This window comes from Hyaena hyaena, unplaced genomic scaffold, assembly GCF_003009895.1.
Source record: "Hyaena hyaena isolate Hyena2069 unplaced genomic scaffold, ASM300989v1 scaffold_492, whole genome shotgun sequence".
Lineage (NCBI taxonomy): Eukaryota > Metazoa > Chordata > Mammalia > Carnivora > Hyaenidae > Hyaena > Hyaena hyaena.
This window is the reverse complement of record NW_024081124.1, coordinates 1,323,693-1,344,369: the sequence shown is the minus strand read 5'-3', so window position 1 is coordinate 1,344,369 and position 20,677 is coordinate 1,323,693. Positions and strand designations below refer to the sequence as shown.

At 52.1% G+C, this 20,677-nt stretch overlaps 1 protein-coding gene across 1 annotated transcript in view; it reads right to left on the bottom strand.

Moving 5' to 3' along the window:
• Positions 1-20,677, bottom strand: part of ANKFY1 (ankyrin repeat and FYVE domain containing 1) — a 67,386-nt gene that overhangs the window by 13,533 nt on the left and 33,176 nt on the right. Inside the window, exons 5-15 of the mRNA XM_039254504.1 lie at positions 18,265-18,388; positions 17,998-18,147; positions 16,449-16,614; positions 10,744-10,948; positions 9,433-9,501; positions 9,019-9,218; positions 5,301-5,398; positions 2,547-2,754; positions 1,665-1,763; positions 1,327-1,480; positions 313-481 (exon numbers count right to left, since the gene is read on the bottom strand). Coding sequence (XP_039110435.1) covers positions 313-481; positions 1,327-1,480; positions 1,665-1,763; positions 2,547-2,754; positions 5,301-5,398; positions 9,019-9,218; positions 9,433-9,501; positions 10,744-10,948; positions 16,449-16,614; positions 17,998-18,147; positions 18,265-18,388 — 1,642 coding nt within the window. The remainder of the gene's footprint in view (positions 1-312; positions 482-1,326; positions 1,481-1,664; positions 1,764-2,546; positions 2,755-5,300; positions 5,399-9,018; positions 9,219-9,432; positions 9,502-10,743; positions 10,949-16,448; positions 16,615-17,997; positions 18,148-18,264; positions 18,389-20,677) is intronic.

Below are 20,677 nucleotides of genomic sequence, written 5' to 3'. Positions count from 1 at the left end.
CAGAGGTCTGGGGCCTCATCGCCGGGGTAACAGCAAGGGCAGCCACACCAAGCACCTTCTCCAGGAGACGACTCCCAGAGACGCCAATTCTCCAGCTACTGGAAGGCATTTCCATAAACAGCCTAAAAAACCGTGCTGGCCAAGATGACGCTGAACTCCAAGTATCTTTAACGGGACGTTCACTGCTCACCCCGACCCAGCTGGCTGCTCGGCAGGGCTCTCGCTCTTGCCACCACCCCACAGGCACCAAACGAGTCTCTGACACAAGACCTCCCCACGTGCAAACAGAGGCTAAAGCTGAGTTGGTCTCACCAGAGTGGACGCGATGTCCTCCAGGTGATTCGCCAGCGCAAGCCACAGCGGGGGGTCCCCCTTCTCGTCCGGCACAGACATGTCCGCCCCTCGCGTGCATATGGCGTCCACGACGAGCGGGAGCTGGTTCCGGATGGCCAGCTGCAGGGCCGTCTCCCCTTCCTGAGTCCTGCCGGGACAAGCGCACCCAAACCCACGTCTGCAGCTGGACTCAAACTAGCACCCCCACCCTTGTGGGCGTTCCAGAGCCAGAACCCACTGGCCGCTCCAAGCCCCTTGCTCACATTCATGCCCTTTCACACTTGAGCATGTCAGCAGCATCTGCGCCTTCCGCCTCTTGGGGACACAGCCGTGCCCTCCTTCTGCACCGGGAAGACACCTGCCCCCCGCCCAGGCGTGCCAAAACCTCTCGAGCGTACACCTGCCTCCAGGAACATCTCAACAAAACGCCACCCCAGCTGCCAACTTGACAAAACCCTTCTTTAACATTCAGTCATTCAGGGCCACCTGACACTGGAGATAAAGATAAGTTCCTTTGAAAATGCAAAACAATACCAACTTAACTCTGTATTTTTCCCACAAGCCGTTTTAACAGCTCATTTGTTGGAATGTTCTTTGTCATGCACGAAACTCTCTCTGAACAACTGCTTCTGGACTGTTTTTTGTTTTGTTTTGTTTTTAATTTTTTTAAATGTTTTATTTATTTCTGAGAGAGAGAGAGAGACAGCATGAGCACGGGAGGGGCAGGGAGAGAGGGAGACACAGAATCCGAAGCAGCTCCAGGCCCCGAGCCGTCAGCACAGAGCCCGACGCGGGGCTCGAACCCACCAACCGTGAGATCATGCCCTGAGCCGAAGTCGGACGCTTAACCGACGGAGCCCCCCAGGTGCCCCTTCTGGAATGTTCTTTTAATGAGCTTTGTGCGATACTGTGCACGTGCCCCAGCCCACAGGCATACGCGGCGCTCAGCGAGCCGGGCCCCAGTGCTGCGCCGCCGCGGCGGTCCTGGCCTACCGGACGCTGATGTCCGCCTGGTGCTCGAGGAGGAAGAGGGCGCTCCTGCTGTCCTGCCGCCGCATGGCCATGTGCAGCAGGGTCTGCCCGTCTGACATGGCGTCGTTGATGCAAGCACCGGAGCCCAGCAGCTGCGCTGCAATCGTGTGCATGCCTGGGAAACAGACCGGCCCCGACTAGCACCCACTTGGCGGTTCCCACTCCCTCAATGTGTCACTGCAACTAACACAGCCTCTCGACCTCTCAAGGCCACTTTTCCGCTGGGTATTACAGGCTCAACCCTCACGCCTCCCTCCCCTCCCCCTGCCCAGAGCTCAGCAGCTCTGGCTCCTCCCTACCGGTCCATAACGCCAGGCCCAGTACAGTCTGGTCTCGGGAATCCTTGAGGCTGAAGTCTGGAATGATCTGCAAGTTGTTGGTGGCATGAAGAGCATTCGCTAAAATTTTTAAAGGAAAAGAACATTGGATTTCACCATCCCTTGGATCACATTTAAAGTATTTAAGACAATAAGAGCTCACTCTCCAACTGACTGACTAGCTATAACAAGCCCCTCTACACAAGCAGAATTCATAAATCTGGTGGGGACTGGAAGTCAGAAACCCGGTATTTTGGAGCAAAGCTTACAGGGAAAATAAGGGCTTTTAAAGCTTAAAATATCGCATTTTCCCAAAAGGAGAATGCTGCCGTGAAAACACACAGGTTACCTGATTGCTGACGAGAGGCTCAAAACAATGCCCAGGACGTTTTCCAGGTGCATAACTCCTCCCATCTTATCACTGCTGGGAGGGCTAAGAAAAGACACATTCTACCTAAAGTCCCACTGCTGTCCCCAAGCTCGCTGCTAAAACATGCTGGCCTCGACAAGGACACAGGCCAGAGGGGGACCCAGGGATGGCCTCCCGAGGGAAGCGAGGCCCCCGTGCTGGGGCTCCCCGGGCCCACCTGCCAGGGAGACTGAGGCAGATGGGCATCCTCAGACACCTCTCACGCCAAGGCAGAGCTTTGGGAAAACACCCAACAGAAGGGGGAGAGAGGCAGGCCCCATCCTGACAACATACACGGGGCCACGCAGCCATCCAGCCAGACTTCGTGCCGCTCCCGTCTGACCTGACAGGGCTGGGGGTAAGAAGACTCACCAATGGAAGGAACATCAGCTCCGTAACTAGCGACTCCACACTACTGTTCAAAGGTCAAGGAGAGGCCGTTCCCAGCCCCCTACCTTTCTGCTCCAGGATGACAGACACCACGTCCGGGTGATTGTGGGCAATCGCCATGTGCAGTGGCGTCTGCAGGTAGATGCTGTCCCCTGCGCCGGCCGGGGACGCGGCCTCCTCCGTCTGCAGGTTGGGGTTGGCGCCCTGCTGCAGGAGCTCCGCGGTGAGGCTGGCCAGCCCGTGCCGACAGGCCGTGTGCAGCGGGGTTTCTCCCTGGGCGGAAGCAGACGGGCCACTCAGAGCGACTCGGGCCAGGAATCCCCGTGACAGAGGGCTAACGGCAGCCTGTGCCCGGAGACCCCGGTCCCCAGGGCAGATACGGCCCTGGGCCCATCCTGTCACCAGCTGACCATGACTCGTCACACTCCTGGTCTGTCCCTCCCATCCCTGCGCCATCACCCTTTGTTTCTTAATGTCCACCCCCGTGCCCTCCAGACACGCCCGCGCCTCCTCTGCTAAATGTCCTATGACCTTCTTAACCCCCGTTCGCTCTGCGTTTATGACTATCTTGCTAATTATAGAAACAATTAATTAAACAACAGCAACAGACAACCCCCAAGCACTGAAATAAGCCCCGTGCAGGCTGGAAGAGCCGGGACCGTGGCCCTGTGGTGATAGGGCCCCACCACAGGGTGATCTGGCCACCTCGCCCACTGGCCCGTCCCCACCAGCTTCTGTGACCGGCTCACACCAGCCCCACCTCGAACCCTCATCAAGGCTTCCTTCTCCCACTGCTTAAATTAAAAACACTTCAGGTTGGCCCTACACATACTTGGTTCAATATTCAAAGTGACAAGAACATACGTGACAAGTCTGTGCCCTGCCCCCACGGCCCGACTGTCCCCCTTAAAGAACCCTCAGTGTCTCTGCAGGGACAGAACAATCAGAGACGCGCACACACAACGTCTTTTCACCCAAACAACCGGAAACAAACTGAACACATCGCTCTCTCCACACACCTCACCCATTTAAAGAGTCCGAGAACTCTACGAGGCTCGCTGTGAAACAGACCAAGTTCCTACTCTTTTTCCCTGAAAAATGCCCTCTCCCTTCCTGGAGGGGCCAGAGCTAACTCTCACTGGGCTTCTGGAACCTCCGAGTTTCTTTTCTGTCCTGAGAGAGTGAGCGAGCGTACGAGTTGGGGAGGGCAGAGGGAGGGAGAGGAGAATCCCCAGCAGGCTATACTCTCAGCGCAGAGCCAGATGTGGGGCTCGATCCCACAACCTGAGATTGTGACCTGAGCTGAAATCAAGAGTCAGACGCTCACCTGACTGAGCCATCAGGCGGCCCTGAAATCTCCATATTTCTAACTTTTTTTGTTGCCACCACTTGGGTTTCCAGGCTCAGCCACTGTCTGTGGACCGGCCACTGCTATGTCGCTGTGGAGAGACCGCCAGGTGTCCTGTGTCCGTGCAGGACAGGACTCTGCCCCCCGCGCCCCTCCCCACATGTGGAGAATCTCACAACGGTGTCCTCCTCCGTGGGGCCATCTTCCGCTCGGGCCTCCTCCCTGACACGCTCACGCAGGGAGCGCTCACGCACACCCAGGAACCCCAGCAGTGTGTACAAGCACAGAACTCTGACTTCAGACTCGCACCCCAACCCCGATCTCCCCACCGCCTTCTGTGCAGCCCTGTTCAACAGTCACAACGTGGAATTCACTGTCCCCGAGGCAGCCGCTCCTCCTGGCAAAACCCTCCTTCCCCCCGTGGGTCCCACGGTGTCCCCTGCTGCCGACAGGCGTGCAATTCTGCACCTCCTCCGAAAGCGGTCCCTGTGCCTCCAGGCTCCGTGTCTGAGGTCAGGACAAGTCGCTGCTGGTCAGGATGACTCTCACCGCCCCCCCGCCTCGACCTCAGCGGTGCACCTGGCACGCCAGCTTCCCAGGAAGTTCGCTCAGCTCGAATGCCCACACCGTGAGTCTAAAACCCTTCACATGCATCTTCTCTTCCCACAGGAGGAAGTGCAAAGAACTCAACCAGCATTCCAGACCCTTCCCCAATGTCATGGTCACTTGCTTTCAAGTCGGGCCTCTCTGGGCGCATCTTAGGGTTCTCCCAGTTTTGCAATGAAGGGTATCAGAGAAGAATAGCTGGCAGACCCTGTGAGCTCCACAAAGGGTTTGTCAAGCTGGGTAACAGGGCACGTTCGTGCCCCATCAGGAGTGAACGGTAAGCACGTGATGATGCAGAAGAGACGGAGACACAGACAGACACACGATGGGAGGAGCAGAGCCAAGAACGGCGCCGGTGCGCTCGGACGCGCCGTCCCGGCTGGACAGCAGGCTGTGTGCGCGTTCAGGGCAGAGAGTGAGCGGGTTTAACGGCGGAAGGGAAGGGGCCGCCATCTCCCCACACCTCGGCGTGCCTCACACTCAGGCTGACTGGCCACTGCCTTCCTGGAGCGGTTCGGTCCATGTGCAACCTTCCACCCTGGACCCGAGTCCCCATACCGGAGACTCCTAAACCTCAGCGTTCTCTACCCTGAAACGAGGCTCTTGTGGATGCCGGAAACGTCCAGGTCCACTGAGAATTCGAGGGCTAATTTCTTCAAAGCTCTTAGCACGAAGTAGACACGAAATAGATGTGAGCTCAGAGACTAACACAGCCTCCCTACATGAAAATGGCAAAGTGAAAATAACACCACGTGCTCTCCAGCGTCCCAGATTCAAACGCAAACTGAAAAAAGAAACGATTTTTCCTATATATGTGCCACTGCCACTCCCTCCACAAGCCACACGGCTGCCGCGTCACACTCACCCACTTGTTTCTGTGGTTGACGTGGGCTCCGCTGGTCGCCAGGAAGAGGGCCGCCGCCTCGTTCCCGGCCTCGGCTGCCCGCTGCAGGAGGCAGTTCCCTGGGGGACATGGCACACGGTCACGTTCCGCATGCAGACACGGGCCCTCCCCACCACCGCGTACAACCGACAAGCCCACACCGCAAGTCCACACAGGCCCTCTTGACGTGTGGATGCAGACACTGCGTCCGCCTGAGAGGGGCAAGACTCGGTCTGGCCGTCAGGAGACAGTCGCTCTTCCCAGAGTTGCCACTGGACGCCACCAAGACCGGAGGGGGTTACGTCTCCCGCAGGTAGAACCTCTGCGGTGAAGGGACGGCCCTGCCGCCGCAGGACAACTGGATGCCCACAGCATCCCCAACCTTGCCGTAACGAGAAAGTATGTCTACGGAGGTCGCCACGTGCCCGGGGCGGGGGCGGCTGTCTATCTGAGAACCTCTGGGCTTAGAACGACCATTTTGAAGACGTTGTAAGTTGAAGTTCTACCAGAAAACGTCCTTTTATTCCTAAGGCGTTAAATGTATTTGTTCTTGTCTTAGAAATGTTTGTTTAGCGCTGTCTTCTAAACAAAAATCTTAGAACAAAGCAAAATTCTTTTCTTTCCCTCATGAAATGGTTTTAGCACTAAAGCAGTGTTTCTCTATTAAAATCCACTTCCTTTTTGGATAAACACAAAATATCATGTTCTACAGCTATGCTATTTGAAATTTTTTTTTTAATGTTTATTTATTTATGTTTGAGAGGGGGGAGGGAGACAGCGAGTGGGGGAGGGTCAGAGAGAGAGAGGGAGACAGAGGATCTGAAGCAGCTCCAGGCTCTGTACTTACAGCAGTGAGCCTGATGCGGGGCTCGAACCCACAAACTGCAAGACAATGACCCAAGCTGAAGTCAGACTTCAGCTTAACGGACTGAGCCACCCAGGCGTCCCAGCTATGCTATTTGAAAACTCAAATTAAATACCGTAACTAAAACTAGGTAAAGAAATGGGACAAACACGGTTTTCATACTGGTTCCCCTTCTCCCCGGAGACAGCAACTCGGCCCCAGCCATGAGCCACTCTGACGGAGAGACCCTAACAAGCGCCCTACAGTCACTCTGGCGCACACAGGACGTAAGCACGGGTCTCCCTATCGAACAAAGATGACCTTCCACTACTAAAACATCACAGAAATGCTGAGGAACAGTGGACTAAGGCCATTCTCTGTATACTGAAAGATGGAACACAGGAAAAATGGTGATCCTGAACTTGTACTAAAACTCAAAGAATATAAAGTATTGACAGAACAAGACAATGGATAAATCCATAATCACAAGGAAGAATTTTAATATATTCCAAACACTGACGGGTCAAGCAGTCCAACACTTAGTAAGTTACTGTGTATAATTTACACAGCTTGACACCTGCACATAAACATAGGAGAATGGGTCACCCCATGAGGAAAAGATGCACTTTCTTTTCAAGTACCTGTCAAGCTTCTACAAAAACCAGATCTGTAGGAACCTTAACCTTCAAGTCCTAAATATCAAAGAACCAGTTTCTTATATAATGCGACACTCCGATTAAATCAGAAATCAGTAGGACGCCTGGGTGGCTCAGTCGGTTAAGTGCCTGACTTCGGCTCAGGTCATGATCTCACAGTTTGTGAGGTCGAGCCCCATGTCTGGCTCTGTGCTGACAGCTCGGAGCCTGGATCGTGCTTCGGATTCTGTGTCTCCCTCTCTCTCTGCCCTTCCCCTGCTCATGCGTGTGCACACACACACGCTCTGTCTCTCTGAAAAATAAACTTAAAAAAAAAATCTTTAATTTGACATGTATTTAAATTTTTAACTTCTTTCAGGAAAAGGGCTGTTTAATATCCATCTTTTCTTGGCCAGTTTCCCTCATCAGTGGCATCTACCCGTGCTTTATACATCGCAATACTAATTGCAGCGGGACCCTTCTCCTGAAAACGTCCCCATATTTTATTTAGACAGATCAAGGAAACGATCATGTTAAAGCAGTGGTTCTCCAATTGTGGTCTCAGGGTTCCTAGGGTTCATGCAGGTCTTTCAGGGGACCCATGGGGTCAAAACTATTTCCACGATGACAGCCCTTGACGTTTGCTTGTCCCCTGCACTGACGTGTGCACGACGATGTTCAAACTAGGGCCTGAACACAAATAAAGGCGGGGCCTCAAATGTAGCAGCGGCCCCTGGGTGACTTCACCGCCACGCACCCTGTCAAGAAGATAGCTGTTTCACTCAGGGTGGTCCCTGATAAAGCAGTAAAAATTACTAAATTTCTTCAGTTTCAACAACGAGTACCTGTCTTTATAATCCCATGTGACAAAATCACAAGGGTGCACGGGGCTGCATCCAGCCCCGTGTGAGGAAGTACAGGAGCCTTGAGGAAAAGCCCGGAAACCCTGCCCAGGCTGTGCCACTAGCAGTTTTCCTCAGGCTACACCAGCTTCGTGAAAGAACGACTGACTAGCGAACTGTGCTTATCCAAACAGGAGTATCGGCCACTTTCCTGAAAATGAAAAAAGTGCGCTTTTCTCTCCAAGGAAACAACTGGCAATATTTGTACCAAATGACAAAATTTTATCTTGCAAGTGAATATTAGAACTTTGGAAAACTTTTATCCAGGACTGCTAGTTTGACAGCTTCTCAAAAGGAATACTTTCCAGTGAGATTGGTGGTGAAATTAGGAAATGTGATTCAAAAATAAACATTTGGAAGATTTGCGTAAGTCAGCAAACTGGTATTTTTCAAATAATTAATCATGACGTTATAAAATTACATACAGAGAAAAGGTCCATACAAAGCACAGATGGACTAGATGTTAGCATCAGTGATATGGTTCCGGATTCCACACTGCAGCTAACTTCACACTCACGTGGGGACCTCTGCTTGCTTCAGAATCAAAGAAATCTATCCACGATTACCTGAGAAGACGCTAAAACATGCCACCCTTTTCCAACTACATTAACTGTGGGAAAGTATTTTTTCTTCACATACTTTAACCAAAACAATACACATCAAAAGGCTGAATAGATGCAGATATAAGAAGCCAATAACTGTTGTGTTTTGAACATTGTTCTTCATAAAAAATACTTCATAAAAATTACATGTAATAGTTGATTATTTTTTTAATTAAAACATCTTTTAACAATTTCTCAGTTTTAATTTCTAACATGTTAAATACCAAAGCTACAACCCACCGAAACCAAAGCTCTTTTTTAAAAGTGTAAAAGGAGTTGTGAGACTCACCGCAGCAAATAAATGGAAGTGTTTCTGCTTAACAGGCCTGGAGTCTGGCTAAATTTATTTTATTTTTAATTTTACTTATTTAATTTTTTTTTTTTTTTTTTTTTTTTTTTTTTTTTTTTTTGAGAAAGAGACAGAGAGTGTGAGCAGGGGAGGGGCAGAGAGGGAGACAGAATCCGAAGCAGCTCCAGGTACTGAGCTGTCAGCACAGAACCCACTGCGGGGCTCACGTACTGTGAGCTCATGACCTGAGCCGGAGGCACCCTGGCTAAACTTCCTAAAGCGCAAGATTTAACAAAGATAACCCGGGCACTTCCCGTGGGTGCGCACAGCCTGATCGTCACAACAGCACGCCCCCGGCTTGCGGCAGAAGCGCCGGTGTGACGCCTCGTGGCCCCCGACCGCGCCCAGCCCTCGGGGCCGCGCTCTACCTGTCACTGCGTCGGGCGCGTTGGTGTCGCTGCCACGCTGGATGAGTCTCGCTGCAAAGCTGTTTTCATCAAACGACGTCCCGTTCAGCACCGGCACGTCCTCGAAGGGGTTCACAGAGTGGTCGGGGGACACCGTGACGTACTGCACCGCGAGCCACAGGGCGGTGCTGCCTTCGTGGTCCTTCAGCTCCAGGTCGAGCCTGAAAGAAGGAAGCGACGCGGCAGCGAACGTCACCTTCTCGAAACCGTACTGCCCACGGCCTCATTCTCTCTTCAGACGCACTTTGAATGACAATTTTTCTTTTACTTTTACTTAACTAAAACTCACAACATTAAACGACAAAGACCCTTTAAGAGAACTGTTTGTCACCCGACTCCCCGCTGTTTTCTCAAGCCGAGGGTGAGGGTGCGTACCGTTTGCACTGCAGCAGCTGACTGAACACGAGTTCGTTCCTGGCCATGATGCACAAGTGTAAGGGGGTCCTACGGGCGAAGAAGAAGACGGGTCAATGCCAAACGGGCTCCGTGCAGCCCCCGGGCCGATCGCCACCAGCAAGAACCCCGCATTCCTGCAACGGCGTCTCCTGGCGCCTGGCAAACGGCCTTCCAAAATCACGACTAAGTATGAGAGAATGAAAATGGTTTTATGGTTTTGCTTCTATGTTACCATTTAGTCAGCGGCCAAAAGAACAAGAATCAACAGAAGGAAGAGATAGAAAACACTTTCCATTACACGCTGCGGCTCGCTCGCTACCCGTGCTCTCCCACAGCAGCGTCTAGCACACGTACGCGTTTCCCCACCTCCCCGCCACAATCCTGAAAGGAAACGCCTCCCTTCCTATGACTCTGTTCTACTCAAGCACGGTCAGAGCAGCAACAGGCCGGCATCCCAGGCAGGGTTGGATTAAAGTGGCTTCTATTTAGCCCTGAAGGGGACCCCCTGCCGGCAGCCGTCCCAGAGGCCCGGCCACCCAGAGTCACTTTGGCTGGGGAAGTCAACTTAAAGAATCAGCAGAAGAAAAGGATACAGTTATTTGGGGAGACAGAGTAATTATCAAACGATGCTAAGAGTTCACGGAGACCCACGTTACTGGAGTTCGAGATCCGTCACACGCGTTCTTCTCTTCGGACAACTGTGGGGGGCTGTGTTCTCTTGTGAGAAGTTTTTCAAAGATACAAAAATACTGAGCCACGACTATGAAAAGTGGCTCCCGCTTGCTGGCGGTCCCCTTCTGTGCCTCCCACCCCGCTGCCCCAAAGACACGCGGCCCCTTCCGTGGACTCTAAAGCACAGGCATCCTCGACTGGCAGGGGACAGGACGCTCGCTGGGTGCCGCTGCACGAGGCGGACACATGTACCAGAAGCGAGAACCCCACAGTCGGACCTCACGGAAACACCGGGGAAGCCGTGAGACGGTGCGCAGCCCCTCCGAGCCCCTGCCGGCTCTGACGCAGGTGCTGGCGCAGCGTGCCCACGGAGAAGCTGGACCAGTGGCCCCTGCAAAGGGACAGAACTGCCTACAAATCCACGGACCTCAGTTCCTAGCCCAGAAACGATGTCCCCAGACACCTCAGGGCTTCGTCAAGGCCCTCATTTGCCTAACGTGCCAATGTCTGTGACTTCAATGAAAACCAGATTGAATAACAAGCCCATCAGCCAGTCACGCAGAGCCACACAACACCGTTCTGGAAACAGCACTAAGAGCGGCCGTCGACCCCACTCACCTGCCCTTGCTATCTTGCATGTTGGGGTTGGCGCCAGCCTGCAGAACGGCCTCTGCGATCTGGGCCATCTCAGACATCACGTCCGCGGAGTGTTTCTTTGAACTGTACAACGCCACAAGGTGCAACGGGGTCTCCTGGGCACCCAACGTGGCGGCATTGACAAGGGCCCCGTTCTTAACGAGGAACGTGGCAGCAAAGAGATCTCCTTGAAAAGAGACAACAGGAAAACGGTCACACAGGACAAGGGCAGGGCGGGCTACTCCTGCCAGTGCTTCCGCGGGAAGTCAGGAACGCAGACCGGAAGGGGCTTGTCAGCAGAACCTTGGGACGCCTGCAAGTGGAAACTCGTCGTCAAGATCACGGAGTCACGCGCTTCAGCCTCTAACGACCTGCTGCCCGCTGCCCCCGCCTCACACCGCTGCCCAGGACACCAGGCCCGTGGGCACAGAGGCCACTCCTGATCGCCAGCTCTCAGACGGGCTGCACGATGCCCTCAACACAGTCCGCGTCCCTCCCTCATCTCCTGGGCGGCCTGCGCGTAAGCAAGTCTTCCTGCCAACGCGCTGGCACACAGGTTCCCGCCCGGAGTGCGGCCCCCCGAGGGTTATCACACAGGGTTTTAAAATTTTCTCAATCTGTCACATACAAACAGAGCAATCTCAACAAGAAGTTTTCAACTGAATATGTGAACAAAGAATCTGTACAGATTACTATTTATAAAAAATTCACATGGTAAATTAAGTGGCTGTAAAAACACAACTTCTTCCTAAGTCCCTTCCATCGCCTTAACTCTTGGAGCATTTACAGGCGGAAGAATCTGCGTAGGGCGATGTACAAATGCCAAATGAAGTCTGAACAACTTCCACAGAATCCAGTAAGTTCTAGAGCTCCAACTACCGACTTTGACGATGCAGTGCTCGGTGTGAGGAGAAACAGAAGCTACTGTGACATCCTGACAAAAGGCCAAGAGTTAAGTTTACATAAAATATTAAAAGTATACAAGTCTGAAAACACACGGTGAACTTCAGAACCAGGCAATCTGACAGGCAGCAATTTAATGTTAAAAATACTTGTGGAGAACCAGTTGAAGCAGACTTGTCAGGTGAACTTGGGGGGATAAGGATTCATTAGATTTGTTATATAAGGTTACTTACAGTTCAATCTTCCTTGGGTCTAGTCCCATTTACATTTTAAACACAATCACTACACATAAAATTAACGTTTCTTAAGAAAATAAGAACAACGCGTCCTCAGACAATGAACCATGAACAGAGAAGTCACCCAGGCACGCTGCAGCCTGCGTGCACTGGCTTCCGTCTAGCTGCGGGGCGGGGGGCGGGGGAACGGCTTCTGGGGCCTCCAGGCAGCACCCCCGACGAGCTCCCCGCAGGGAAGCCTTCTAAGCCAACCCCCGCCGCCCTGGACAGGCCAGACCTAACTTCCTGTGTGTTACGTGTGCCGCAGCACGTAACTAAGCCATGCCGAGGGACCACCTGGGACTCAGAGGCACCTTCTGTAGGTTCTATCTCCACTTTACCAAGGTCTACAGGATGCATTTCGTGACAATCACATCCTTCTTCAGCTGGAAGATCCGCAAAGCGCAGAACCACCCCCGGGTTCCTCTGGCACCGTGCCAGCCGCAGGCTGAAGTCTGCTGGAGTCTTGGGCTGGACACCAGGTTGTCAAAGGTCACGGATGGTGGGTAGTGGTGCTCCTTCCATAGTTTATCTGTTTTTATCTCTGCAGCCAGACACATTCACTTGTTCCCGAATCTGTTAGTGCTGCAGATGTGTGCTCCTCTGAATCCCAGCTTCCACACGACAATTTTCTCTTACCCAGTCACTCATGAGAAGCTTTCTTTTGACTCTGGCAACATCACTCATCTTCTTCAACTATACTTCTGCATCTCAACATCCAGCATTTCTGGAGGGGCAAAGCTCTCAAGTCTGTTATCTGCGCTTCTAAGCTCATTTTCATCTGCACGTAAGGGTTTCCTCTGTCTTCAGGGGACAGGAAGTGTCAAAATCATCTAGTTTTCAGCACCTCTCATCTGCTCTATGCCTTCTTCCAAGGGCCCAATTTGCCAGAGAAGCTGAGCGCTGGCATGGAGGTGGTTCGGCCGCCACAGGGCCCTCAGATGCTGACCAGTCCATGTCTGATTCATCCTTGCAACCGCCTCTGTCTCATGCAAAACAGGCACCAGGGAAAGATTTGGGAGGAAAACCAACTGACTGGCTCTGATTCCGATGAACTATGACTTTAGGTAACTTAGGGTTTCTCTAACCAGCCCCTTCTTCTGCCCCCAATTTTTTTCTGGGGTCTGGAGGAAAGTGCGATCTTTACCAACATCACACACAAAGGACCACAGATTTCTTCACAACAGGATACTGGTAGAGGTTTGAAAGTAACAGGTAATCTACACATCGGGGACAGGACTGGGCCGGGCCCTTGCTGCTCACAGACGCACATACACAGTGGGCTTCCAGGAGGCCCTGACATGTGGAAGAGCCCCACAGGGATTCAGTCGAAGACGGAATGTATACAAAGATTAACAACAGAATACAACACCCTAGAGAAAATCACTTATATTCTGGAAGTGTTAAGAAAATTCAGGACTGTTGGGACAGAGGGACTTGAAATGAAAAGACCAATGTACATGACGCTGGGGAAGAAGGGTGGTGTTTTCACACCTCTGAGATCGGCACAGATTCCAAACTAAGAGAGAAACACTATAAAGCTGAAACCAGACAGGCTGATGAAAAGCTTACAGTACATCGTGGAAAACAAGCCGGGCAGGCATGCCCCCCGAAACACAGGTTCAGGACAGCCAGCCAACAGCTGGACTACCATGGATAATTACAAAACACAACAACAAAAAACCCACTTTATATTTGAAGCCCTCTTAAAAGAATTAAAACTTTTAGATTATACTTATTTATTAATAAGAGACAAAGATTTTTTTTTAATTTATACAAATATATGCAGTTAATTACATACACCCCTGCCACCCCCCAAAGTTATTTAGGAATTAGTGGAAATAGAAAATTGGTGACGTTTTACATGAAAAGAAAGTCAGCCACTGGGCACTCAGCCCAGAGGGCAAAGAACAGGGAACAGCGAGCAGAACAGAGGACGGGTAGGCAACCCCAACAGCACCACTTGTCAATAAGGAAATTTCTAAAACATCTGAGAAAGTGTTCCAGCAGAAACACTTAAAATAAAAACCGTTTGGTGCTCACAAGCTAGCTACTCCATCAAACTGGTTCAGTCGCACAGCCCGGGGCACGAGGGGTCACTGTGCTGACCTCCACATGAAGGTACTCCCAACAAACACCAACACCAAACCAAAATCCACATCAGTGTCTCCTTCAGCGCGGCCTCCGGGCCGGAGCCGTGTGCAGGGAGGGGGCCCAGGCACCTGCGGGTTCACACGGACGGCCTGGTGCTGCTCCCAGGGGAGGCCCCACTGTGCACAGACTACCCGCTGACCAGCGCTGATGGGAGCTGATTTTTAGAAGGTCACTGCTGATGTTAAACAGCAAAGATTCACCTCTGGGCCCAGACCCGGCTCTTCGGAGGCGGTGGCCACCATCCGGCCACACGGGTCCTCCACGGCCTCATCCGCAGACACTGGCTGCCCATTTCAATCTCCACAGAACTAACCGGCACACATCCCAGCGGGTGTCCGGAACCAGACCCACATCTCACACAGCAAAGCTCTTCAGTCAAATGATAATGAAGTTAAAGTAAGGTTGACAGTTAAACTTAACTATGTGACTCAGTTCCATCACTCGGGAAGGCCCACGGACTGAGAGGTGCAGCTGAGGAGGGACAGGGAAAGCCCTCCCTCGGGAGCTGGGCTGGAGCCGGCGCGCCAGTGCGGGGCCGACCTACCCCCTCGCAGGATGGTGCTGCGCGTGCTGGCAACACTGGAACCCTGCACGCAAGCAAAGGGACATCCGGAGGGGACCAAGTGACCTGTCCAAGGCCGTCGAGTAAGTGCACGAGCCAGGACTGGGACCCTGGCCCACCCAAGCCCCACCACGAGTGCCCCGCTGACCACGCGGTGCCCTGGTGTTCAGAGGTGGCAGCAGTCAGGCCGTCACGCCCATGCCGTCCTGCGCAGGCGTGCGGGCAGCTGACTGACTCAGGACGGAAGCTTCATCGCCTGAAAATAAGCATCAAAAATGCACTGCCAGTTCTTGGTAACTCCTGTAACTAAGCAATCGCCAAAATATTTAATAATTTGTCAAAGATGCTTTTTCATTGCACATAAGAATTTAACTCCCTAAAAGGAAAGAAACATAATTCTTAAGACTGTTTTGTATTTTTTTTTTAGTAACAAGTATATTTGTTTCCAAAATAAACATCTCAGACGCTACACAGTAGGAAACACTAATTCCCCCTGCGGTGGGAATCCTTCCCACTGTCCACACCCCAGTGCGCGGAGTCCCCAACGGCTCTGCACAGTGCCGGGTGGTGCCTGGGAAACGCATCTGCTCTCTACACGGACATATTCCCAGGAGTCCCTCCCCAACGATGAGCCATATTTTCCCCTCCGTCAGCCAGCAAGCTTGATGCTCTAACATAGGGCTTTGAGGTATATTTATATTAAAACTTTTGCCCGAAAAGAACGAAGCCACGGCTGCACAGGACCGTATTTGAAGAAACTACATTCCACCAAGTAGGATCAATGTGTGGGCGACAGTGAGCGTATATACGATGAGGGCAGGACAGCGAAAGTTGATTCAGAAGAGCGACATGTGCGCACGTGTGCACTGACGGAACGGCAAGGACAGTACGCTCAGGGACGGCAGTGCACTAGCACAGTAACAGTACAGTAACAAAGCATAGTGATGATAATGGTCGCGTCATCGGAAGGGTGAATATACGGGATTAAGATGTGGGGAAATGAGTACACTCCGTCTTTGATGTCTGTGTGATGTAAACACACAGACAGCCAAGGCCGAGTCAGCTATCGCTCTACAAGACTAAGACTTGGCAATGCTGAAAGTTCTCATTCCACACGGGAACTCTGCCTCTACACAGCTTCTCATGTTGTCAGAAATGATGACCACAAAGGGCAGTCAGGCAGGATCCATCTGGGACTTAAGAATTAGTAAGGCCATGGGAAAAATAAAACAAAAAAGACCAGTATTCTTTTTTCCCTTGTAGAGTTAACTAAGAGTAAAATGTTTTGATCTTCAGTCTATCGCTTCCATATTCCCCCATACTCACAATATGCTCAAAATATAGCTACGATTTCAACTAACCTGCCTACGACGCAATGACACTATCACTTTGCCATGAGAGAAGTCTAAGCTGGACAAGTGAAAACTGAATCCAAGACTATGTTGAAATGTGTGGTTCTGACGCTCCCTCTCTTCCAGCTGCAAACACAGGCCCCCTAACGCCGTCCTGGAGAAAGGACACACTGAATAAGCAAACACGTCAAGTGCCTGCAGGGAAGGGTCCTCCCAGAGGTGCGCCCTCTCTGGTCTGTCCTCTGCGGCACGGCTGACACCACGACAGCCTAAGAAACAAGGCACAGCGACGGCTTCGCATCCCCACCGACCACAGACCCTATGTCACATGCAGATGAAGCGGCATTTCAGAAGGCTGAACAGGGGCAGAGGCTTCAAGACTTACGTGGCCTAGAGTAAGGCCGCTTGCAGAGAGAGATGCGGACATACTGCCGCTCCTACCTCGTTGGATCGCTTTGTGCAACAGGCTCCAGCCGCTCTTGTCCACCATGTCCACGTCGGCTCTGTGACTAACCAGCGTGGCAGCAATGCTCTCCAGGCGCCGAGACAGGGCCAGGTCTAAGGGGAGGTCTCCGTGATGATCCACTTCATTCAGCTTCCCCGGGAGCTGCACGGGGAAGTGTGTAAATCAGCCCCGCTGGCAGAGAACACAACTGATTTTCAGGTCCGCCTGCTGGGCTCTTACACACTGTCCTTTATGCACGCGCCAGATTTTCATGCTGTTAACTGTTTACTCTTCAAACTCCACTGAACTGACAACCTTCTCTCAGGCCCCTGCAGGGCACAGCCCTTTCAAGGAGCACAGAGTTAGCGGGTCACACAGCAGACACAAACACCACGGAAGACAACGCAGGGCCAAGAGGGACAGGCCGGGCGGAGGGGCAGAGACGATGCGGAACAGCTAACGTGTGCATCAGACTAGGGCTTCACTCGGAAGCCCCCTCGCAGACACGGGCGCCCAGGAGAAAGCACACCGCGGCCCAACTGTGCCTCCCCACTGGGCGGCGCCGTCCGCAGAGTAACAGCCCCGAGATGCCCACGTCCCAATCCCTGGAAGCACAAAAGGGGACTTTGCAGATGTCACTAAGATTAAGGACCCTGAGGTGGGGATCACATCCTGGGTTATCTGTCTAATCACATGGATCTTAAAAGTGGAGAGGGGGGCGCCTGAGGGATTCAGTTGGTTAAGCGTCTGACTTCGGCTCAGGTCATGATCTCCCGGTTCGTGGGTTCAAGCCCCATGTCGGGCTCTGTGCTGACAGCTCGGAGCCTGGAGCTGCTTCAGATTCTGTGTCTCCCTCGTTCTCTGACCCTCCCCTGCTCACACTGTCTCTCTCACTCAGAAATAAATAAAACATTAAAATTTTTTAAACAAAAAGTGGAGAGGGAAGCAAAGGGCAGGTGAGAGAGATGTGACGGGGGACCGGGTGCACCGCCCCTGGCTCTGAAGACGGGAGGGACCTGGTGGCCTCCAGAAGCCACGAGAGTCCCCAGGTTAGAGCCACCTGGTCCTACAACCACAAGGAAGGGAATTCTGCCGACGCCCCAAACGATCAGGAAATAGATTCTCCCCTAGAGCCTCCTGCCGATACCCGGATTTGAGACAGGTGATGCCTGGACGGGACCGCCCGCCTGCAACGCTGCAGGGTAACACGTCTGCGCTGCTCTTAGCCACTAGGCTCGTGGCCATTCCCTAGCGCAGCAAAAGAAAAATAAAAGCGGATTTCGGTACCTGGAAGTCAGGTACTGCTGCAGCAACTACCCGGAAACGTGGAGGTGGCTTTGGAAGGGGGTGACGGGCAGAGGCTGCAAGAACTCTGAGCGGCGTAGCAGACAAAGCTGAGGCCGCCCAGAAGCGACTCCTGGGAGACACGTGTACATCAGAGACTGCGCCGCTGCGGCTCAGGGGGAGTGAGGGGCATTGAGGGAAAAACAAGCGACGTATGGTTTTCAGAAAAGGTAGGAAAAACAGAAAAAGCAGCTACTGTACCTGTGAGTCCATTTCAATTAGATAGAGGAAGACCACATCCTCTCTCTCTACTTTGATAGCCTTATGTAGCGGGTACTCAGTCTTGGATTTGATCATTTTGTACAACAACTGGGCGCTCATGCTGCTGAAGTCCTCCTTCCGCAGGTCGTCCTGAGAACAGAAGGGCAGTGACAGCTGGAAGGGACCCAACAGACCAAGAGCAACAGCAACAAACGCTCTAACTTCCCGCGAGGGTGCTTTGCTCACTGCCCTCAGTCTCTCACCCACCCAGTGACTGGCGATAATTTCCGCACAGTAGTTCATCAACGTGCCGGCACTCAGTTCCTCCGCGGTCTGATAGAAGCGAATACAGTTCCTGACGTTCACCAGAGACATGACGCCCTTCTCACATCTACGAGAGAGTATGAGTGACGAACAGTGGTGTTGGGACAAAAAGATTCATAAGCTAATGAACCAAAGCTACCACCTGTGGCCGGTAACACTGGTGATAGTACACACATAGTACAGTTGCAGTACACTCTCGGTACACACGGTACACGCAGTACACACACAATGCACACACGCAGTACACCCACAGTACACCCAGCACACACACAGTACACTCACGGTACACGCAGTACACCCACAGTACACACACAACACACCCACAGCACACATGCAGTACACACGGTACACGCAGGACTATCCCACAACTCCTGGAAACCACAGCGAGCCTCCACAGAACTAGCGGGTACGGAGGCCAGTGCCAGGAGCCCTTCACCCTCTTGCCTGCACATCTCCCTACAAATCAGGGCGACCCCCAAGGGCATCACAGAGCTCTGACACCCCACTGTTTCTTCATGTGTCCTGCTGCCCCCACAGACACCCTTTTCTGACCGCAAGGGCGGCACTGAGAGCACTGAACTGTGAGGTGAGAAAGACCTAAATAGAGACCCACTGACCTCTGGGGGCTGAATGACATGAACTCTGTGCCCTTTTCTCCCGCTCCATATAACAGGGATAGTGCTCTAGTTCAGAGGTTCAGAGCATCTCTGTGTGTTTTTCGAGATAAAGGAAAGCTATGTGAACTCTGCACAGTACACCGTACAGAACGGGCTGGAGCCCCTTGTCAAGGCAGCAGCGTAATCACTGATACGGACCGGACTCAGTACTACAGTGACCAGCTGGCTGGCAGAGAGGCTCAGATGTGACAGGGGAGGTGGGGTTCAGAGAGGGAGGGAAAGCCTGCGGGCACAGGAGGGGGACCGGAGGAAGGAGGGAAGACTGAGGAACAATCTCTCAGTCCTTCTCCGTCCAGCAGTCAGCGCAGGCGCCTGTTTCATTCCAAGACCAAGGCTGAAGTTTAAAAACAAAGGTTTTTAAGTGACACAGATGACTTGGTATAAAGAAGCTTCTCCCAACGGGCACTTGTAAACCAAACCATTATGGTATCTAAACAAGTTACCGCGGTGAGTAAGCAGGCTCCTTTCCGAGCCGCCAGCCACCGTCTGTGCTGTGTCTGCCCGTGCCTGTCACACCTCAGCAAGGTCTAACCACGTAACCGTGGCCTGGCTGCGAAGTCAGAGTGCTCCAGGGGAAAGCCCTCCGTGTCGCTCGTGCGGGACTCGTCAATTTTACAGCGGCAAACACCCCGCACGGCTGTTCTAACGCCCTAACTCGGGAGCATGCGCTTTCGCAGAGCCCTTTGCAAAGCAGCTTTACAGACAAATGCTGAGTCTGAAAATCCTACTCTCTCCTTTCTATTGCCAATGACATTTGTCGCAAGAGACTCAAATGTGTTTCATCAACACTGACGTTCCCTTACAACTGGCAGACACCTCACCGTCACCTACCTCTGGGTCTGCAGAAGGCCAGCCGCTATTCGGATGGCCTAGAACTAGTGACCGACATGATTCACACCACTCAAGACCATGTTATCTTATTTAAAAATTCATATTCTCTTGGGGTGCCTGGGTGGCTCAGTCAGTTAAGCATCCGACTTTGGTTCAGGTCATGATCTCACGGTTTGTGAGTTCGAGCCCTGCAGAGCTCAGAGCCTAGACTTGCTTCACATTCTGTGTCTCCTTCTCGATCTGCCCCTCCCCTGCTTGCACTGTGTCTCTCTCTCAAAAATAAACATTTAAAAAAATCGTAATAAAAATAAAAATTCATATTCTCAATTCACATTTCCTCTTTCAAAAGTACCAAGACGAACTTTCCTCTGAAGGAATTTTGTTGTTAATAGTGTTTTTCATTTTAGAGCGCAGAGAAGGATACAGATACAGAAAAACAATTTTTAAAGTACAAAATGAAGCATATATTTTAGCTCACAGCACTCCGGTCTAGTTTTAGAACCACTGCCTGTGCACGAATAGGAGACGTGGAGATGAAACAGAAATGGCGGCTGAACTACAGATGACTTAGGTTTTTTCTTTTGTATCATTCTATATTTTCCAAATGTCACACACTGAGCTTGTACGTTATAATCAGGAAAACAATTATTACACTAAATCTCAATTTTTGGCATATACTATTAATTCTCTCTCTTAAAAAAAAGGGTCTTTCATATAAGTTACCAGAAAGCTTCCTTTCCATCAAATGGGTGACTGCATTCCCAAACCCCCAAGTCCCCATCACAAAAATGAGCAGTCCCCGCCTGACACCGAACCGCTGGCTTGCGACACCCCCTTGGCTGCACTAG